Genomic DNA, 17,950 nt, shown 5'->3' with positions numbered 1-17,950 from the left:
CAATAGTAATAATAGTAATAATAATAACAATAGTAATAATAGTAATAATAATAATAATAATAATAATAATAATAACAATAGTAATAATAATAATAATAATAATAACAATAACAATAATAATAATAGTAATAATAACAATAGTAATAATAATAATAGTAATAATAGTAATGATAGTAATAATAATAATAATAATAATAATAACAATAGTAATAATAGTAATAATAACAATAGATAATAATAATAACAACAATAGTAATAATAGTAATAATAGTAATAATAATAATAATAACAATAATAATAACAACAATAATAACAATAGTAATAATAGTAATAATAGTAATAATAATAATAATAATAATAGTAATAATAATAATAATAGTAATAATAAGAACAATAATAATAAAAATAAAATAACAACAATAATAATACTAGTAGTAGTAGTAGTAGTAGTAGTAATAATAATAACAATTAAAATAATACTAATAATAATACTAATAGTAATAATAGTAATAATAATAATAATAATAATAATAATAATAATAATAATAATAATAATAATAATAATAGTAATAGATGATGATTTTTTAAACAGTAGTAATAATAACAATAGTAATAATAGTAATAATAATAATAATAATAATAATAATAATAATAACAATAGCTGCAGCAGTAATAATAGTAATAATAATAACAATAGCTGCAGCAGTAATAATAATAATAATAATCTGTAAAAAAATTAGATTATTATTATTATTGTTCAACAAATCTGTAAAAAATTAGATTCAACAATAATAATAATAATCTAATTTTTTTTTACAGATTTGTTGAACATTGGCTTTACAACCGTCTCCAAAGCTGCAGTAGTAATGACGATTCTAGAGCAAAAAGAACGACATAGAATTATGGCGTATACACTGCTAATCGTCATAGTCATATGTGGTTTTTTTTTTATTTTGTTTACCTGTGTCTGATGATTGGCTAGAGACGTTCTCGGGCTTCTAACTCTCCCCCACCGCAAGGAGAGCAGCAGGATGTTGAAGACGTTAAACCTCAGGGACGTAGTGGTCCGGTTCCTGTTAGTGCATCTGCTCCGGTGCCTGATGGTGCCTCTGCTCCGGTTCCTGTTGGTGCTTCTGCTCCGATGCCTGTTGGTGCTTCTGCTCCGGTTCTTGTTGGTACTTCTGCTTCTGCTCCGGTGCCTGTTGGTGCTTATGCTATGGTTCCTGTTGATACTTCTGCTTCTGCTTCGGTGCCTGCTGATGCTTCTGCTCCGGTTCAAGCACCGGTTCCTGTTGGTGCTTCTGCTCCGGTTCCTTTTAGTACTTCTACTTCTGCTCGGTATGATGGTGTTCGTCCGGTTAGTGAAATCGTCATAGACATCGAAACCGTTTAAATGGTCTTGTGTTTCTACTGTTCTTACTCCATAGAGTCATGCCGGTGAATGTCTAAGTAATATCGTCGATGAAGTTCTGGAATCTCGGCATTGCTGAGATAGGAGCAACAAAGCTGTGTAAGAAACGGTGGAGTTTCAGACCCTTAGGTTGTAAGAGAGAAGGCGCAGCTATATAAGAAACGGTGGAGTTTCAGACCTTTAGGGTTGTAAGAGAGAAGGCTATTATATATATAGTCGGTGAAAGGATTAAAACAATAGTAATTAACTAATCCGTTGTTGTTTAACGACTATTATATATAAAGTCGGCTATGGTAGGCCGTACGAGCAGGGAAGCGAATTGCGTACTGAGTAATAGATCATCTTTCCAAGTTTGGATTGTAGCAAGAATTTACAGACAATGCAAAGTGGAGATGTTCAACAGCAAAACAATCACTTAAGAGAGCATTCATGAACATGGATCCTTCAAAACTGATAAATTTACTCTTCAAGAGCTCAAGTCCATACTCATATAAGCAGGAAATGCAGTTCAGTGCTTGCCTTGCAAATTTGCAATCGTAGTCAAATGATGAACTTACAGAAGATAAAAGTTATTAGTAACTTAAATCATCATCATCTAAGATTTATCCCAATTGCTTGGGGTTGCTACATGAATCCCATTTCGCAAGTTACCAAAGAGGGAAAAAAAAAGAAAAAAGAAAAAAGAAACCCCTCATATTTTATATAATTTAGAGATACTATAACTCCTAAAGACACAAGCTTCCCATTTAAACAATCTAGTTATGAAGCTAACTTGAAACTCTTGCCTAAATAACTAGCCAATCTTTTAGGCCTTGAGACCTCAACCAACTGTGCGTTGTGGCCCATTTTAACAACTTCAGTGCTTGAAATAACAATAATACACACCACGCCTCGTTTCTATATCAAGACCTTAATTTCTCTTTAAACACAAATATCTGAGTCCTATTTATATAAATGAAGCCCTAAAGTATCGCTTCCTTTGGCTCTTTCAATTGCAACTACCATGTGGAATTGAATTCCAAAAGGGGACAAGTAATAAAACAACCATAAGACCTTTCAAATAAATAAATAAAATAACAGTAAGAGAGTCAAAACCGAGTGGAAAAATAATACCAGATACAACATAGATGCAACACAAATACTTTAAGAGTGTCTTATACACTTTAAATAGAAGCAGCAGATAGGATACGATAGAGACAAAATCTATTTATTAACTTACAAGATGGAGACGTCAAATAGGATAGAAAGCAAAGAGCATATATAATAAAGCAGAATAACGAAATGTCATAAGATACCCTTAATGAATGTCGATATGTCAAGAAGTGCCTGGAGTTCAGGAATTGTGCTGCCATTTGTATCTTCTTCTCGTCACGGTTGACACCTCTAAGTTGAATGTCTTGTCATTTCAAATAATAGAAGTAAACTTTATTTATATAGTCAGAAATACATCAATCAAGTGAAAAGCAATTGTATCACTGAAAATAATACGCAGTAACTAACCAACCGATTTTCCATGTACAAATAAGCACAAGGACCATGAAGAACTTACATATCGATCAGCACCAAAATCAAATTCCAGCTCTCGTTGGTCATCCTCCCAGAGATTGTAAATAACTATGCGTGTACCCTGATCATTCATTGGGCTAAACAGCAAAAATAGTGTGTTAGATTTTTATTTTTTATTTTAAAAATATATATATTATTAAAAAAAAAAACATCAACAGAAATAATATCAACTTATTTTTAAGTAAAGGCAAAAATCTAAGGCCATCATGGTTACAAAAAATCATCTTTGGCATATCAAATTGATGTTCAAACATAGTTATAATTACAAGAGGGAAATAAATAGTTGTGTTACCTGTAGAAGAAGATCTTCTATACTTAAATAAAGGGACCACTGAATTATTGTTTCTGCATTTCTATTCCAATCATCCGGAGATGAACGTATCAACTTTCTCCAAGCTTTTCCTTCTTTCTCATAATCAATCTTTAACATTTCAAAACAAACAACCAAAGAGTACAAAATTAAGCCTCTGAATAAACATATGATTGTGGAAGAACAAAACAACTAGCTACTAGATGATAAAAGACAGATCATCTTTCCAAGTTTGGATTGTAGCAAGAATTTACAGACAATGCAAAGTGGAGATGTTCAACAGCAAAACAATCACTTAAGAGAGCCTCAAAGCATCAGTATTCATGAACATGGATCCTTCAAAACTGATAAATTTACTCTTCAAGAGCTCAAGTCCATACTCATGTAAGCAGGAAATGCAGTTCAGTGCTTGCCTTGCAAATTTGCAATTGTAGTCAAATGATGAACCTACAAAAGGTAAAAGTTATTAGTAACTTAAATCATCATCATCTAAGCTTTATCCCAATTGCTTGGGGTCGCTACATGAATCCCATTTCGCCATTCCACTCCATCAAGGGCCGTACCTTCAGTTAGACCAGAGGTCATCAGGTCTTTTCTTAGGGCCCGTTTGGCCAGTCGGATTGGAAGGGACTGGATGGTATTGGAAGGGATTCGAAGTTAAATCCCGGGATTGGCCGGGCGTGCCAAACAGAGTCGGTGATCTGATCCCAATCCATGGATCTTAAGACAATCCACTGACAACACCATCATTACCTTTAAATCCCATTCAATCCACCCTAATCCGTTCAAATTAGCCTCGGACGTGTTTGGTTCGAGGGATTGGAAGGGATGGGAAGGTTTAATCTCGGGATTAGCCGGGCCGTGCCAAACAGATTGGATATAGCAACCTAGGGATACAGCAATCCCATGGATCTCAAGACAATCCACTGACAACACCCTCATTACCTAGAAATCCATGCCATCCACCCTAATACCATTCAATCCCTTCCAATCCACCCGGCCAAACGGGCCCTTAGTACCTCCATCCACATCCTTTTGGACCTTCCCCATGCTCTTTTAACACCATCTTTGTACCAACTCACTCGTGATCAACACAATTCTTGGTCTCTGCTGTACATGGCAGAACCATCTAAGTCTACTTTCCCTCATCCTCTCTCTCATTTATTAGTAATGTAAATGTTTAATATAAAGTTCAAGAAACTGAATTCAAGCATATGCAACACTTCATTATGAGTAAATTCTTCAACAACAAAAAAATGGAGGCAAGCTTGAGGGTCAGGAGTGGGAGAGTTTCAGCTTGACAAAAGCAATTCACATGACAAAAAGAAAATGGGAAAGACTAAACGAAAGCTTTGAGGAGAATACATTTGGACACCTCACTCAAAATTGTCCAACATGCAGCACTTTTTGACACTAGGACACTTTATACGTACAGATCTTGAAGTATGGAATCATGTCTAGAAGTGTGCAAGTGCTGGCAAAGAAAAAATCCAAAAAGTATTTACTGTCAACATGAAATTGGTGTTGCTAGTGGGTCCCACCTGACAAATGAATTGGATCCAGCATACATTTGGCAAGCTGGCACATACTTAGACCGAACTCAAGTATGTTTACCATTGGTTCCACCACCTAATAGATGACTTGGATCCATCACATAGTACCATGTCGGCATGTGTCCTATGTAGCATGCCTCTGTGTGTGTGATGTGGCAAAGGGGTACAGATGGATCCAGGGGAATGGGAGTTGAAGAGATGGAGGAGCCAACACCTAAATTTCAAGACAACTACAAAAATGAACCCTTCTAGCACCATTCACACAAAAGTTGTATGATCCTGAAAAAATTTAATATGAAAGGCCATTTTTGGAAAATTTGCAACCCAAGTATTTCCATTATGGAGTATAGATATGAATCCCCTTTATCTTTCACTAGCGATACGATCCAATGGGTGGAGAATGAGTTTAGCTCAAACCCCTACAGAAATTCATTTACTACCCAATTGATATGAGTCCCCTTTATAAGTTTTAGACTTTTGTAGTGGTTTAGTAATTTATTACCCAATTGATGCCAAATAAAAAATAAAATAAAATAAAAAATCATGCATTTGTATGTGAAAATGAAACACATAACATATATAGCACTAGTTTATGACTCTACAAAGGAAAAGAAAACCTCCTCTTGCAAACAACAAGGAGAAAATAATAGCCTCAAACATACTGACTGTCGCGCATCGGCCCATAACAGTTCACATCAGCCAAATTAGACAATTCCATGTGAATTTTAGGGATGACAGAACTCACCAACATATGGTAATTGTATCCACTGATACCTGATATATATCAACTGACAGTGACACAGTATGTATCTGCCAATACTTTGTACCATGACTGTAACAGACACCTCTCTCATAGAGATGGCAATAGGCTAGGCTGATCAGTTGGGTTTCAGGTCCCAGCCCAAAATGGCCATCTTGTGCTTGTAATATAGGTCATGTCGGGATCGGCCTGGATTTGGGGCCCAATTAACAAATGGGCCCGACCCAAGCTAGGCTATGCAAAATTGTATATTAAAGCCCGACCCTGTTAGTAGGATAGACAACAAACTTACCATAAATTGTTCTACATTTATTTAGGAAACAAATCTGTCAAACCTACCATATATTGCTGTATAGTTATTTAGGAAACAGATCCGTAAATATCTTTCCTGAATTAGGGGTCAATGCTTAATGTTAGGAGATGCTGTCATTAGGAGATATTATGCTGTAATTAGGGGATATTGTAATTAAGGGATATACTGTAATTAGGAGATATTATGCTGTAATTAGGGGATATTGTAATTAAAGGATATATTGTAATTAGGGAAAATGATTTCTATATAAGAAAAGGACCACTCGATTGAGGGTCATTGAGCAAATCTGACAGACCCGAGATTGCAACTTGCTCCTTATGATGTTAATGAGCAGGCTGGGCCTGAAACTGAAGGTATGCTTGCTAAACGGGCCATGCCCAGACCTGACTTCTTCTTTTGGCTCAATTAGTAAACAGATCAGATTCTGGGTGACCCTCACCTGACCCAAACCTGCTGGCCCATAGCCACCCCTAAATGATTATCCAGTCGGTTCACTTTCATTCAACATAAATATAGCAATAAGGCTGCAGGAAAAGAATGCTGAACACAATTCAGAAGCATCAAAGAAGCATGCAACAACAATACCTAAAACTGTTCTTACCATGGGAACTACAATATCTTCCTTCCGAGTGCTCCTCAAAAATGTGTAGGATAGCATTCCAGTGCTCTGTGTAGGTCTAAAGGCCAGTATCCAAGAAATACTCAGTTTCTTTCAATGGAAAAACAAAGCAAAACATAACAGAGCAAATGCAATCAATAAAAAGACAGATTAAAAGTAGAAGACCAATAATCATCTGATTTTGTTAAAAAATACAAGCACTTCTCTAATCAATGCTAAAACATCTACATTTTTTATTAGTACCTGAGTTACTATTCATATAAAAAAATGGTCTGGAGATGGCAAAAATGAAAAGGAAAAAAAAAAAGGTATCCAGAATTTCGAAATTGATGCCATGCATGCACACATTCATGCTCCAGATATTAAGAAGTAAGAAAACCAGCTCCCCCAAACAATTAAGGAAATAAAATCGAAGGATACCGTTCATCTCAAAAATGCCCCAAAATTTGAAACATGCCCAATGGAACTGATTTTATGCACGAATCTATAATTCAAGACTACAAACAGATTAGGCATACCTCAAGTAATAGTTATACATAAATAAATAAATATATATATATATATATATATATATATATATATATATATATATATATATATATATATATATATATATATATATATATATATATATATATATATAAGAATAAACAAATTTCAGCAAAATGGTCAAATGTGGGAAAAAAAAAAGGTAAGATCAACCAAATCGGCCTAATCAAACAGAAATCAAGATTTTTGGTCCTATTACATTGACATACAACAAAAATCAGAAGGAATTTTTTTCTTTAAAATAAGTGACGATGAGCTGCCTCTTTTCTCGACTTTCCCAAAATGCCCGACTCCACATTGATTCATTGAATCCCGCGGCCCATATCTCGTGTTTTGATCTCCAAATAGGCTTTTAGTTCTAGTGGAAAATGTGCTCAGCCATCCCTAAGTCGAAATCAAGAAGGAAAAAAAAAAAGTGATTTTTTTATATAAAAAAAGGCCCTCTTTGTAGGATGTCAAGTTTTGGGTCAATATGGGGATCTGTGTCAGTGCTGATACGGCCCTTATTTTTCCAGATGGCTGTTTCAGGCATGTATGATGTATCAGACCAGGTAATACGGGTCTAATACAGCTGCATCAGCCGATCCAATGCCATGCCTTGTTTTTGTTTTTCTCAATGTGGAGAGGATCCCACTTCTGCCAACTTGCCCCTCATATGACAGGAGGTCCAAGAGGAATGGCATCAAACTAGCTATAGACCCGGGGCTGCACCCCTTGGCCTATAAATTGAAATTAGTCACAAGGAATCCATGCTACTCAAACATAAGAGTAAGACACAGATTCAATAAACCCTTGAAACCCTTCACGACATATAAAATGGTGGATAAATGACAAAAATGCAATTAAATGAATGTTTAATTATTACAATGAAATTGCTACCTTGTCATGACAATAATCTTCTGAAATTATAAATCTAGAAGTCTAGGAAGGTTGGGATGCAAGGAGATATACACCTCACCAAGAGATCAACAAAAAAAAAAAGTCCTCTAGAGAACCAAACAAAACAAGAAAAGACCAAACTCATGAATTGGTGTGATGTTGAAACTCTAATGAATGAAACATACATGACATAATCCATCCATCCTTTCGGACAAGACAAGCCAGAGCATGATTTGCAACGATATGTTAGTAACTGTAAAAGCACTGTAAGATAGGTACTCTGAGACATTTGTATATCGTTTGCAAAATGCCAACCTTTTGCCATCTTTTCCTCGACAATGAGAGAACACAATCACATCTGCTCCAAGTCTCATGGTGCTTGTCTTAAAACCATTTCCATCTGAGAAAGAACACAAAATAAATAAATAAATGGAAAAAAGGAAAGACAATAAAAGCCATTTTAAATGGAAGCTTCCGGAACTCAGAAATTAATGTCAAGAGTTTGGACTTCTTTTTTCTTGCAAGGAGTAATGGCTCACATTGTCCAATAGTATTCGCTAATTTGCTTTTTGCAGAATATCCAGGAGAGATGCATTGACGCATTTTATCTGGATCCATTCCACCACCATTATCTGCAAGTACCCAGGTCAAACAGAATACTTCGCTAAGCACAAAGAATGCTACATATGTTAGAACAAACACTAGTAAGCAATTTGAAGAAAATAGCCCAATGCCTTGGTGCATTCAGTGACCATCCCTTCCGAAATAGATAGTGAAGAAATCATAAAATCAATTCGTACAAAGAGGTAAGAGGTCTAAGCAAAACATAACAATCCACTCCATACCTTCAATCAGCAGCATTTTGCTCCCATCCTTATTATTTCCTGACATATCTAAGTTAACATATGTAGCTCCATTGCATACCTGACAAGAAAAGGGATGTCTAGGTGACTCGTGTTTTAAATATCGACAATAACAGCCGATATATCCCACGATATATCTTGTATCCCACTTGTGCGATACGAAACACAAAGGTAGTGCCGATATATCCCACATATTCGATCCAGTGAGCATTTCCGATCCATGTTTTTGTTGTAAATCACATTAAACCAGGGTCAAATGGTTACAAATTTATGGTTCTTCATGTTTTCCATGGAAAATTATGGATTTGGAACTTAAATTTCGAGATTTGGGGGAGATGGGTCAAAAATTCACTTTTTGCCTCGGTTGATGAGAAACCGAGGCTAAAAGTTTACCCTTTTGCCTCGGTTGGTGAGAAACTGAGGCTAAAAGTCTGCCGTTTTACCTCGGTTGATGAGCAATTGAGGCCAAAAGTCTGCCCTTTTACCTCAGTTGTTGAAAACTAAGGCCAAAAGTTTGCCCTTTTGCATCGGTTGCTCAGCAATTGAGGCCAAAAGTTTGCCATTTTGCCTCGGTTGTTGAAAATTGAGGCCAAAAGTCTGTCCTTTTGCCTTGGTTGTTGAGAACTGAGGCCAAAAGTATGCCCTTTTGCCTCGATTAGTGAACAACTGAGGCCAAAAGTCTACCCTTTTGCCTCGGTTGTTGAAAACTGAGACTAAAAGTCTGCCCTTTGCTTCGGTTGGTGAGAAACTAAGGCTAAAAGTCTGCCCTTTGCCTCGGTTGGTGAGAAACGAGGCCAAAAGCCTGCCCTTTTGCCACGGTTGTTGATCAACCGAGGCTAAAAGTCTGCTCTTTTGCCTCGGTTGTTGAAAACTGAGGCTAAAAGTCTGTCCTTTTGCTTCGGTTGGTGAGAACTGAAGCCAAAAGTCTGCCCTTTGCCTCAGTTGGTGAGGAGCAATCGAGGCCAAAAGTTTGTCCTTTGCCTCGGTTGTTGAAAATCGAGGTTAAAAGTCTGCCCTTTTACCTCGATTGATGAGCAACTGAAGCCAAAAGTTTACCTTTTTGCCTCGGTTGGTGAAAAACTGAGGCCAAAGGTCTACTCTTTTACCTCAGTTGTTGAGAACTGAGGCCAAAAGTCTACCCTTCTGCCTCGGTTGTTGAGAACTGAGGCTAAAAGTCTACCATTTTGCCTCGGTTAGTAAGAAACTGAGGTCAAAAGTCTGCCTTTTCGCCTCGGTTAGTGAGCAACTGAGGCTAAAAGTCTGCCCTTTTACCTCGGTTAGTGAGCAATTGAAGCTAAAAGTATGCCATTTTGCCTCGATTGGTGAGCAACTGAGGCCAAAAGTTTACCCTTTTGCCTCGGTTGGTGACAAACTGAGGCCAAAAGTCTACCCTTTTGCCTCGGCTGATGAGAAACTGAGGCAAAAAATCCACCCTTTTACAGGTCATATACCACGGTTGTCACTCAAAGTTGTTGCCCATTCCTAGCTGGAGACGGGCTGGGGAAGGACACGATCCGCGTCCAGAGGGTCATAAATGATATGCAAACACTTATAATACATGGAATACAAGTAATTAAAATTAAACGGTCCAAACTATTTATGAAATTTTAGGTGTATCATCAACCAAAAATTAAGCTTATTCTATTATCCAACTATTATATTGGTGGACATTTATTGGACGGTTAAGAATTTAGCCCTGTTTCAACAAATAAGTGTCCAAGAATCTGTGGCCAGGATTGTTCAAACTTGACTGTGACCTAGTGTTACTGATTTCTACGATGTAGATAGTTTGATTTGAGTTAATGTATGCTCAGTATACAGTTTCTGAGTGCATGCGTGTCAAGCGTCGTATGCAACCGGAGCATAAAATAAAACTCCCCTATATAAATTCCTCCATTCATTTTCTCACTCTCTCAAACTTTCGCGCCTAGAAGATGAAGTCTTCTACCGTCCAAACACCTCAAAAAGCTGTCATCCGTCGTCGAAGGAGAAATCCCACAAGGTGCGTTTGAAATCTCTCTCTCTCTCTCTCTCTCTCTCTCTCTCTCTCTCATTTCCCTTTCCCTTTCGCAGATCATCACAAAATCCCTAAATCCAGCTTTCTTAGCCGCATCCGAAGCCGATCCGATCGATTCTTCGTTCATCTCAGCAATCACAGAAGGAAATCAAGAAACTGATCTCTCTAAAGTATGTTTCAGATCCCAATTCTCTGAAATCTGTGTTGAAATCCATGCAATCTCTCACGTTTGTATGTCCTGTCTGCAAAGCGGTCCAAAACACTCGTTTTCATCTCCGTCAGACATGTCTGACCCCACCGATGTGTTAGAATCCTTCCCTACACCGTCGATTATTGACGGGAATCAAGGATCTGGTGGATCAGAGGCTTTCAAGACTGAGAATGTGGACATTCAGGTGGCCGTCGATTTACTACGCACCGCTCGTTTTCAGGTCCTAAATTCCCCAATGTTGATCTCCGATCGAAGAAGCTTCTGGATTGCCTAATCAAGAGCGCAATCGAGCCGTTGGATCAGCTACTAAAAGAGCAGGACAGGTTTTATGGGCTTCTCTAAGCGAAGGTATGGATTGGGTTACTCTGTGTTTTCATGTGGATCGTTTCGGTGTCAGTCGTCATGGATCGAGATGCCCAAACTGGGATGGGATTTCTTGGCATGCCGCCTCCTACATGACAGTTTCTAGGGACGGCATGTGTGTTGCATGTGAGAAGGAGGCCAAAATAAGATGACAAAGCAGTAAAAAAAAAAAAAAACAGACAAGTATCTATTTTCTAGTGGATGAACTTACTTGTTCAGGCAAGTATCTATTTTCTCTTATACCTTATGAAAACCTCAGAGAATTAAATGATTGTAATTATATGGAGATTGATTGAAACTGAAACTCCTGTTCTTAATTATGTTGTAGGCAAACTGTGAGATTACTAGTGCAAGAAACTAGGTGATCGTTGTCAAACAAATATGAGTTTTCCACTTGCTATCCTAAACATGACCCCTAATAATGGAATCCATGCCTCAACATCGAAAAAATCATTACCTTTCTTTTCTTTTCCCTTGGAATACATGTATCCAGACAAGTATCCAAGTTATGAAGCACTCCATCTACATATCTATGCACCGAAATACAAGGTCTCAACCATTAATTTGTCATGCCCTACTGATTGGAACAACTTTGCCACCAATTGGAAGGCTTCTGTCAATTGAATGTTGACCATTGGTTGGAGTTTTCCTAGCCATCCATTTGCATCCTCAAAAGTTCTCCGAACAATGGATAGGATCACCCGAATTGTGTGATTTCTGGAGAAACACTTTTTCAACTTCAAATTTGGAACATTTTCCTAATCCACAGTGGGCCCATTAGGTCAATGGTATGGTTCACCCAAAAATGTTCCATGGATCACCAAACAATGTTTGAGACTTGTATGAACGGGCACATCCAGACCTGATAAATCCTCATTGTTTAGAAGAATTTGAACAGGGCAGATCATGCTTCACAGATTCTGCATGTTTTCACTTGCTAACAAAAACAAGCAGTATGTTTGATAATTCAAGAAATAACAAGACTTGTCAGTTAAAGATATACTTCCATTCTAATTAGTGATCGTTGATGTAGGTTATACTCTGCATCTTTTCTGTTGCAAATTCCCTTTTAACCTTAGCAAGGGCATTCTCATTTGCGTTTGGTGGTTTACGTGCTGCAGTTCAGGTGCATACTAAGCTTCTGAACAAGCTTATCAATGCACCTGTAATATCTCAAAGCTTCATTCTCTTTTGTATGGTTTTGGTGAGCCCTCATGAACCTCTCTACATGCAGCTTACATGCCAACCTGGCACATGTAGCAGACATCTGAACCATGCAAACAGTGGGGCTCACTGTGTAGATGAACTGGCCCAAAAATCGGCCTTGTCAGCTCATCAGGTAACACATCTATGGGTGAATCTTATCCACTGACAATTTTTTAAACCCATCCATTATGTTTGTAAATGTGTGGCCACCTTATGAGTTAACAATCCAAATATCTGATTGGACTGTTTTAGTTCTGTATGATCATATTTCTTAATACTACCTAGATAAAGTATGTTCAGACATTTAATTGATATGTGCAGATTCCGTTCTTGCTTCTATTATGACCGTTTTGGTATATCTACAAAAACTTGCAGGTATGTGTCTAATACAATTTCTTTCTGCTAATATTTATTCCTTAATGATGAGCATACTTGGGATGATGATAGTAAAAAACCAAATTATTTATTTTCAAGTTAATCTGTATGGTTTTATGATTATGTCCATTTTCTTAGTTTATTTCTAAGAAAGTAGGCGAAACTAGTATTTTTAAGAAAGCAGAATAGCAGTAGGCAAAAGAGAGCGTGCATATAGGTAATTTCAAGAACTGAGCTGAAAATCATATAATTCTGTAGAGTTTTTATTTGCATATTCATTTGTCTATGGGCATGACGAAGAAAGGGCAAGTCATACTGGTTTTGGTCCCCAGACGAGTCACGTTCTGAAACGCTACTTAAATCCATGCCCAATGGGGTACACGGAGCCCACAAATAAATGATAATAAACATCTAGTCATTGTTTTTGCTGAAAATACTAATCATTTTCACAAATTATTGTGGTAATGAAATAAGCACACTGCTGATTTTTGAATTTGGAGCATCACCACCAAGAAGCTAAACTGTTGTTTGGAATAATTCTGAGATACATTCAAGGTTTTTCTTTGTTTGAGCCTGTTTAAACTTGTGTGCCATGTGAGGAGTAACTGCCAAGTTCAGAATGGTAACAACTCTTCCAACAGAACATGGAAAAGTTATATGATAATCTAGATTGTACAAATAACTTAACCGATTGTGCTTTGAGCATAAAACAGAATTTCACCAGCCACATGAAATTAATCATTTGATTTTGCCTTGGAATTTAAACCATTCACTGTTAACCATCCATTTGATAACCATCAATCAAATGATGATTATCTTTGATTTATTAATGTGAATTTTGAAATGATAAATAGCCATGCATGAGTGTCACATTTGAGGAAGATGACTCACTAAACTACCATTTTCAAGATGTTTGTGAGCTCTGACATGTATGTGTCTAAACTTGTGTCTGATTTTGAGGCATACTTGTCGTAGTCTGGTTTATTAAAGCTTATTGCTGTAGAGCATAACAATGATACTTAAATATCATCTTCTATGCATTCATGGTAATGAGTGGGTCTTCTTTGTGAGAGTGAGATTGCCCAGAGTTGTGCTGCATGTTCAGCGAGCAATGTGAGCTATTGGAAGCACAATGGTTTGTTACTGTCAACAATGGAAAAATGTCCAAGTCACTAGGGAATTTTCTCACAATTTGTGAGGTAACTGACAAAATGTGTGTTTGGGAAACATTCTCATTTCGTAATTTGAGTTTATTTTGAGTCGAACATCTTTGGAATCTTTTCTGCATTCTTTCTTGCTAGAATTGTTTCGGCCATAACCAATTAATTGTGTTGTAGTTCTTCAAGTTGTACCATCCATTGGCCTTGAGAGATTTCTTGATTAGCATGCACTACCAGTAGATTAAGGTCTATTTGGTTGATGTTCATCTGGCCAAGCTGACAAACAACATTCTTATCAATGATGGACGCTCCTTGTAGGAACTATTGGTTACCACGCAGCATGACTAATTGTGGAATTTGATTGAAGTTCATATTTCATTAGCCTTGATGCCAAAAACTGAAAAGGAAAAAAATCTGTTGTCTGTCAGGATGGACAATGAGGCGATCTCATATTATGAGAAGGCACTTGCCCTTTCGACCAAAGTTTGAGCACCTATGCAGGTCTGGTGTACACTCATCATTTGCAGGTAATGATACTCTTTAAGCCATGGAATCTTTTTGGTCTTTCCAATTATTTCCTAAAGTAATTGGGAATTCATTGGTGAAGGGACATACATAAGGTTTTGAGCAATGAGTTGGAATTTGACCGATTTTTAAGTTGTCCTACTGTCTTATTAGTTATTACTTTATTAAATTTCCTTGCTGGATGCCTTCAATATGTTTGTGAAGAACCATGGTGTGTGCATTGAATAAACTTTTTGAAGTGCTCCTATGACAGCAGTTAAGGATGGTATTCCAATTTAAATGTGGATGAGACGTTTTATTAGGTTGATAAATCTTTGGGTTTCAGTGATACTTGTTTCCATCTTCTATCTGATCTTGAAATACTTGTGTTCTTCTTCATCTTGTTTGAATTGAATGATCTTTGATGGTTTTTACTGATAATCTTCAATCTATTTGAGCCTACACCAACTAATTGTGCTGCCAACTATGAATTTTTTTATTTTTAAAAATTTTTGACAATGATTTTATTAAGTAACAAAAAGAAAACAAAGGCAGCAACAAAACAGGGATACCAAAACAGTGATCATCCAATCTCATGCTCTATTTTCTTTAGATTCTTTCATTTTATTTTCTTTTTTATTTGCTCTTTTACATTCATCGCAGACTGTTTGTTTGATTTCTTTTTGTGCAATTAATGGGGCATCTCATGCTTTTGTATGATCTCTCTTGATTTATGTCTATATTCTAATAATTTTGTGTTTCTATTTTCAGGCAAACATAGGTACATATCTCGTATCAATGGCCAAACAGCACATTATGTTGCTTCCTCAAGAAGGAGACCTCAACAGTCCTAGTCTCAATGCCCTGTGGCGTAATTCCCAAAAAAACACAACCAAGGAAAAATTCTCTCAATGAAGCTAGCAGCAGCAATGACAGAAATCGTGGATGTACAACAACAGTAGCAATGGCAATTTGTTTGTTTTGAAAACTTTAAATATACCATTAATTGTTTTGTTGGTATTGTGTTGATTGTTGTCTTGATAGATGTTAAATGCGGGAAACATGCACAGGTTCCATCATTGGTTGATTATAATATTGTTAACTTTTGTTGATAGAAACTAGATTTAGCCTCAGTTATTAATAAATGATGTTAAAAATTGAATTTAGCCTCAGTTGACGGCAACAAAGGCTAAATTCATCTTTAGTCTCGGTTTTGCCTTAGTTACCTAAACTGAGACTATAACTCCCATGGCTAAAGGTTGTAGCCTCAGTTGTTAAGAACCGAGGTTAAAAATAGTTTTAGCTTCGGTTAGAGGCAATTGAGGCTAAATTTGGATTTAGTCTCAGTTGGAAACAATGGAGGCTAAAATTTTAATTTAGCCTCATTTCGAGAAAACTGAAGCTAAAATATTCTTTTAGCTTCACTTGAAGAACCGAGGGTATAAATGTCATTTTAGCCTCGGTTGCTAAAACTGAGGCTAAAGCATTTAGCCACGGGGGTTTCAACCTCGGTTTGGATAACTGAGGCAAAACTGAGGCTAAATGTTTTAGCTTCAGTTTTTAACCTTTTTAGCCACTGTTGTAAATCACACTAAACCAGTGTCAAATGGTTACAAATTTATGGTTCTTCATGTTTTCCATGGAAAATTATGGATTTGGAACTTAAATTTCGAGATTTGGGGGAGATGGGTCAAGTTGCGGAAAATTGAGAAAACAAAATTTCTCAATTTCTCACAAATCAGTTGCAATCTTTGTATCCAAATGCAAAATTAAACATGTATGTAACCCGATCTAGTGATTCTTCTTTTGCTTTTGAATGTATTGCTTGTGTTTCCATATATGTCCTCTTACGTTTATAAATTATAAGAATAGACTTTGAATATACTTCCATCAGTTCAGTTGGAAAGCACATATACTAGGACCCCATACAAAGGAAACCCCTATTATGTGCACTTTTTTTGTAATGTTTTGATTTCTAAGTGTGTATTGATGTCTTTTTCAGCAATCCTTGAAGTTTCATTGAAACATTCAACCAATTTCCCAATGTTCCCATGTTTCCCAACAAACAACGATACATTACGCGATACAACCGATATATCCCATGCGATAACCGATATTTATCTGAATCCCAAGGGTGCTATACATTCCACTAATGATATTTAAAACATTGTAGGTGACTACAAGCTAAGCATATCAGCAGCAATTGATCAAACATAGAGAATTGCAAATACCTTGTCCAAAGAGTTATCCAAAAGCTCAGCAAAAGCTGTGGAAACAGAGTGCCAAGAAATAAAGTTAACTACCCAAAATGGCTACCCCTTTGACTGAATCTAAAGTTCAATGTAATTCTTCAAGAAAAAAAAAAATGCTTTGTAGGAAAAAGAAAAGATAAAAACGATTTGTGGTGATTGTAAAAGGTAAATTTACCTCCAAGAGCCCACTTGTGGCTGGTTGCATTTGAAAGTAGAAACCTTGGGTAGACCCTAACATGATCCATTCCGGCTGCAGAAAATAAAAATAGCATCCTGCAGTATCAGTGACACTGCCAAGTACAGCAATAAAAATGCCATCTGTGAAACTGCACATGGTAACTACTGAAGTTGCCACACTAGCCACATAGTGTAAAGGAACTCCAAACCAAGTAACCAACAGAAAAGAAAAGGACCTGTTGGGAGAAAACCATCCACGAAAATACATTGTTTATCTTTGCCATAAATATCACAATATTACGAGTATCAACAGTAACACTAGACACCATTAACCTTGAGCTCTCAATGTTTGTACAGATTTCATACAACCCATTGAGAAAAACCTGGATGCCATGCCCAACTTTATCATTGTTTTTTTTTTTTTGAAGATATATCACTGATATATTTTTGCAGTCGTCATCGTCATCATCATCATCTAATAAGCCTTATCACAACTAATTTGGTCAGCCACAGGAATCCTATTCCGCAATTCCACTCTTTTATTTTCCAGTAGCTTTTATTTTTAGCTGCAGACTGCAGTATATATTTTATTTTTATCAGCAACAAAAGAGAATCGATTTTCCCAAGCTTGGAGATGAGAAAACTATTGGATAGTTTGGACCAAAACCATGAATTGATTGAATCCATAAAGGTTAAAGAAATAGAAGAAAAACCCTAAAATTTTTGGAAAGTTGAATGTTGTAATTGACCCAACCGACTTCGATCGATTGATCGAAGATGCTCATCGATCAATCAAATAGGTCGATTCTTGTCCAACAATCAGAAGTTTTAATTCGAGAATTCACTCAATTGATCAGAGTCA

The 17,950-nt window shown here is 36.6% G+C and overlaps 2 protein-coding genes across 2 annotated transcripts in view; one reads left to right on the top strand and one right to left on the bottom strand.

Annotated features, from left to right (window-relative positions):
- The window catches only part of LOC131238791 (uncharacterized), a 4,334-nt gene extending 2,941 nt beyond the window's left edge, over positions 1 to 1,393 (top strand). The window contains exon 4 of the mRNA XM_058236390.1: positions 983 to 1,393. Coding sequence (XP_058092373.1) covers positions 983 to 1,393 — 411 coding nt within the window. The remainder of the gene's footprint in view (positions 1 to 982) is intronic.
- A 356-nt stretch (positions 1,394 to 1,749) lies between these two features.
- Positions 1,750 to 17,950, bottom strand: part of LOC131238790 (protein MICRORCHIDIA 7-like) — a 29,143-nt gene continuing 12,942 nt past the window's right edge. Inside the window, exons 4-11 of the mRNA XM_058236389.1 lie at positions 17,087 to 17,161; positions 16,891 to 16,925; positions 8,806 to 8,884; positions 8,500 to 8,592; positions 8,276 to 8,360; positions 6,515 to 6,590; positions 3,244 to 3,398; positions 1,750 to 1,930 (exon numbers count right to left, since the gene is read on the bottom strand). Of these exons, the coding sequence (XP_058092372.1) occupies positions 1,750 to 1,930; positions 3,244 to 3,398; positions 6,515 to 6,590; positions 8,276 to 8,360; positions 8,500 to 8,592; positions 8,806 to 8,884; positions 16,891 to 16,925; positions 17,087 to 17,161 (779 nt within the window). The remainder of the gene's footprint in view (positions 1,931 to 3,243; positions 3,399 to 6,514; positions 6,591 to 8,275; positions 8,361 to 8,499; positions 8,593 to 8,805; positions 8,885 to 16,890; positions 16,926 to 17,086; positions 17,162 to 17,950) is intronic.

Source organism: Magnolia sinica, chromosome 3 (assembly GCF_029962835.1).
Source record: "Magnolia sinica isolate HGM2019 chromosome 3, MsV1, whole genome shotgun sequence".
Classification (NCBI taxonomy): Eukaryota; Viridiplantae; Streptophyta; class Magnoliopsida; order Magnoliales; family Magnoliaceae; genus Magnolia; species Magnolia sinica.
Note: the sequence above shows the minus strand (reverse complement) of the source record. Positions and strands in the feature narration are given on the sequence as shown.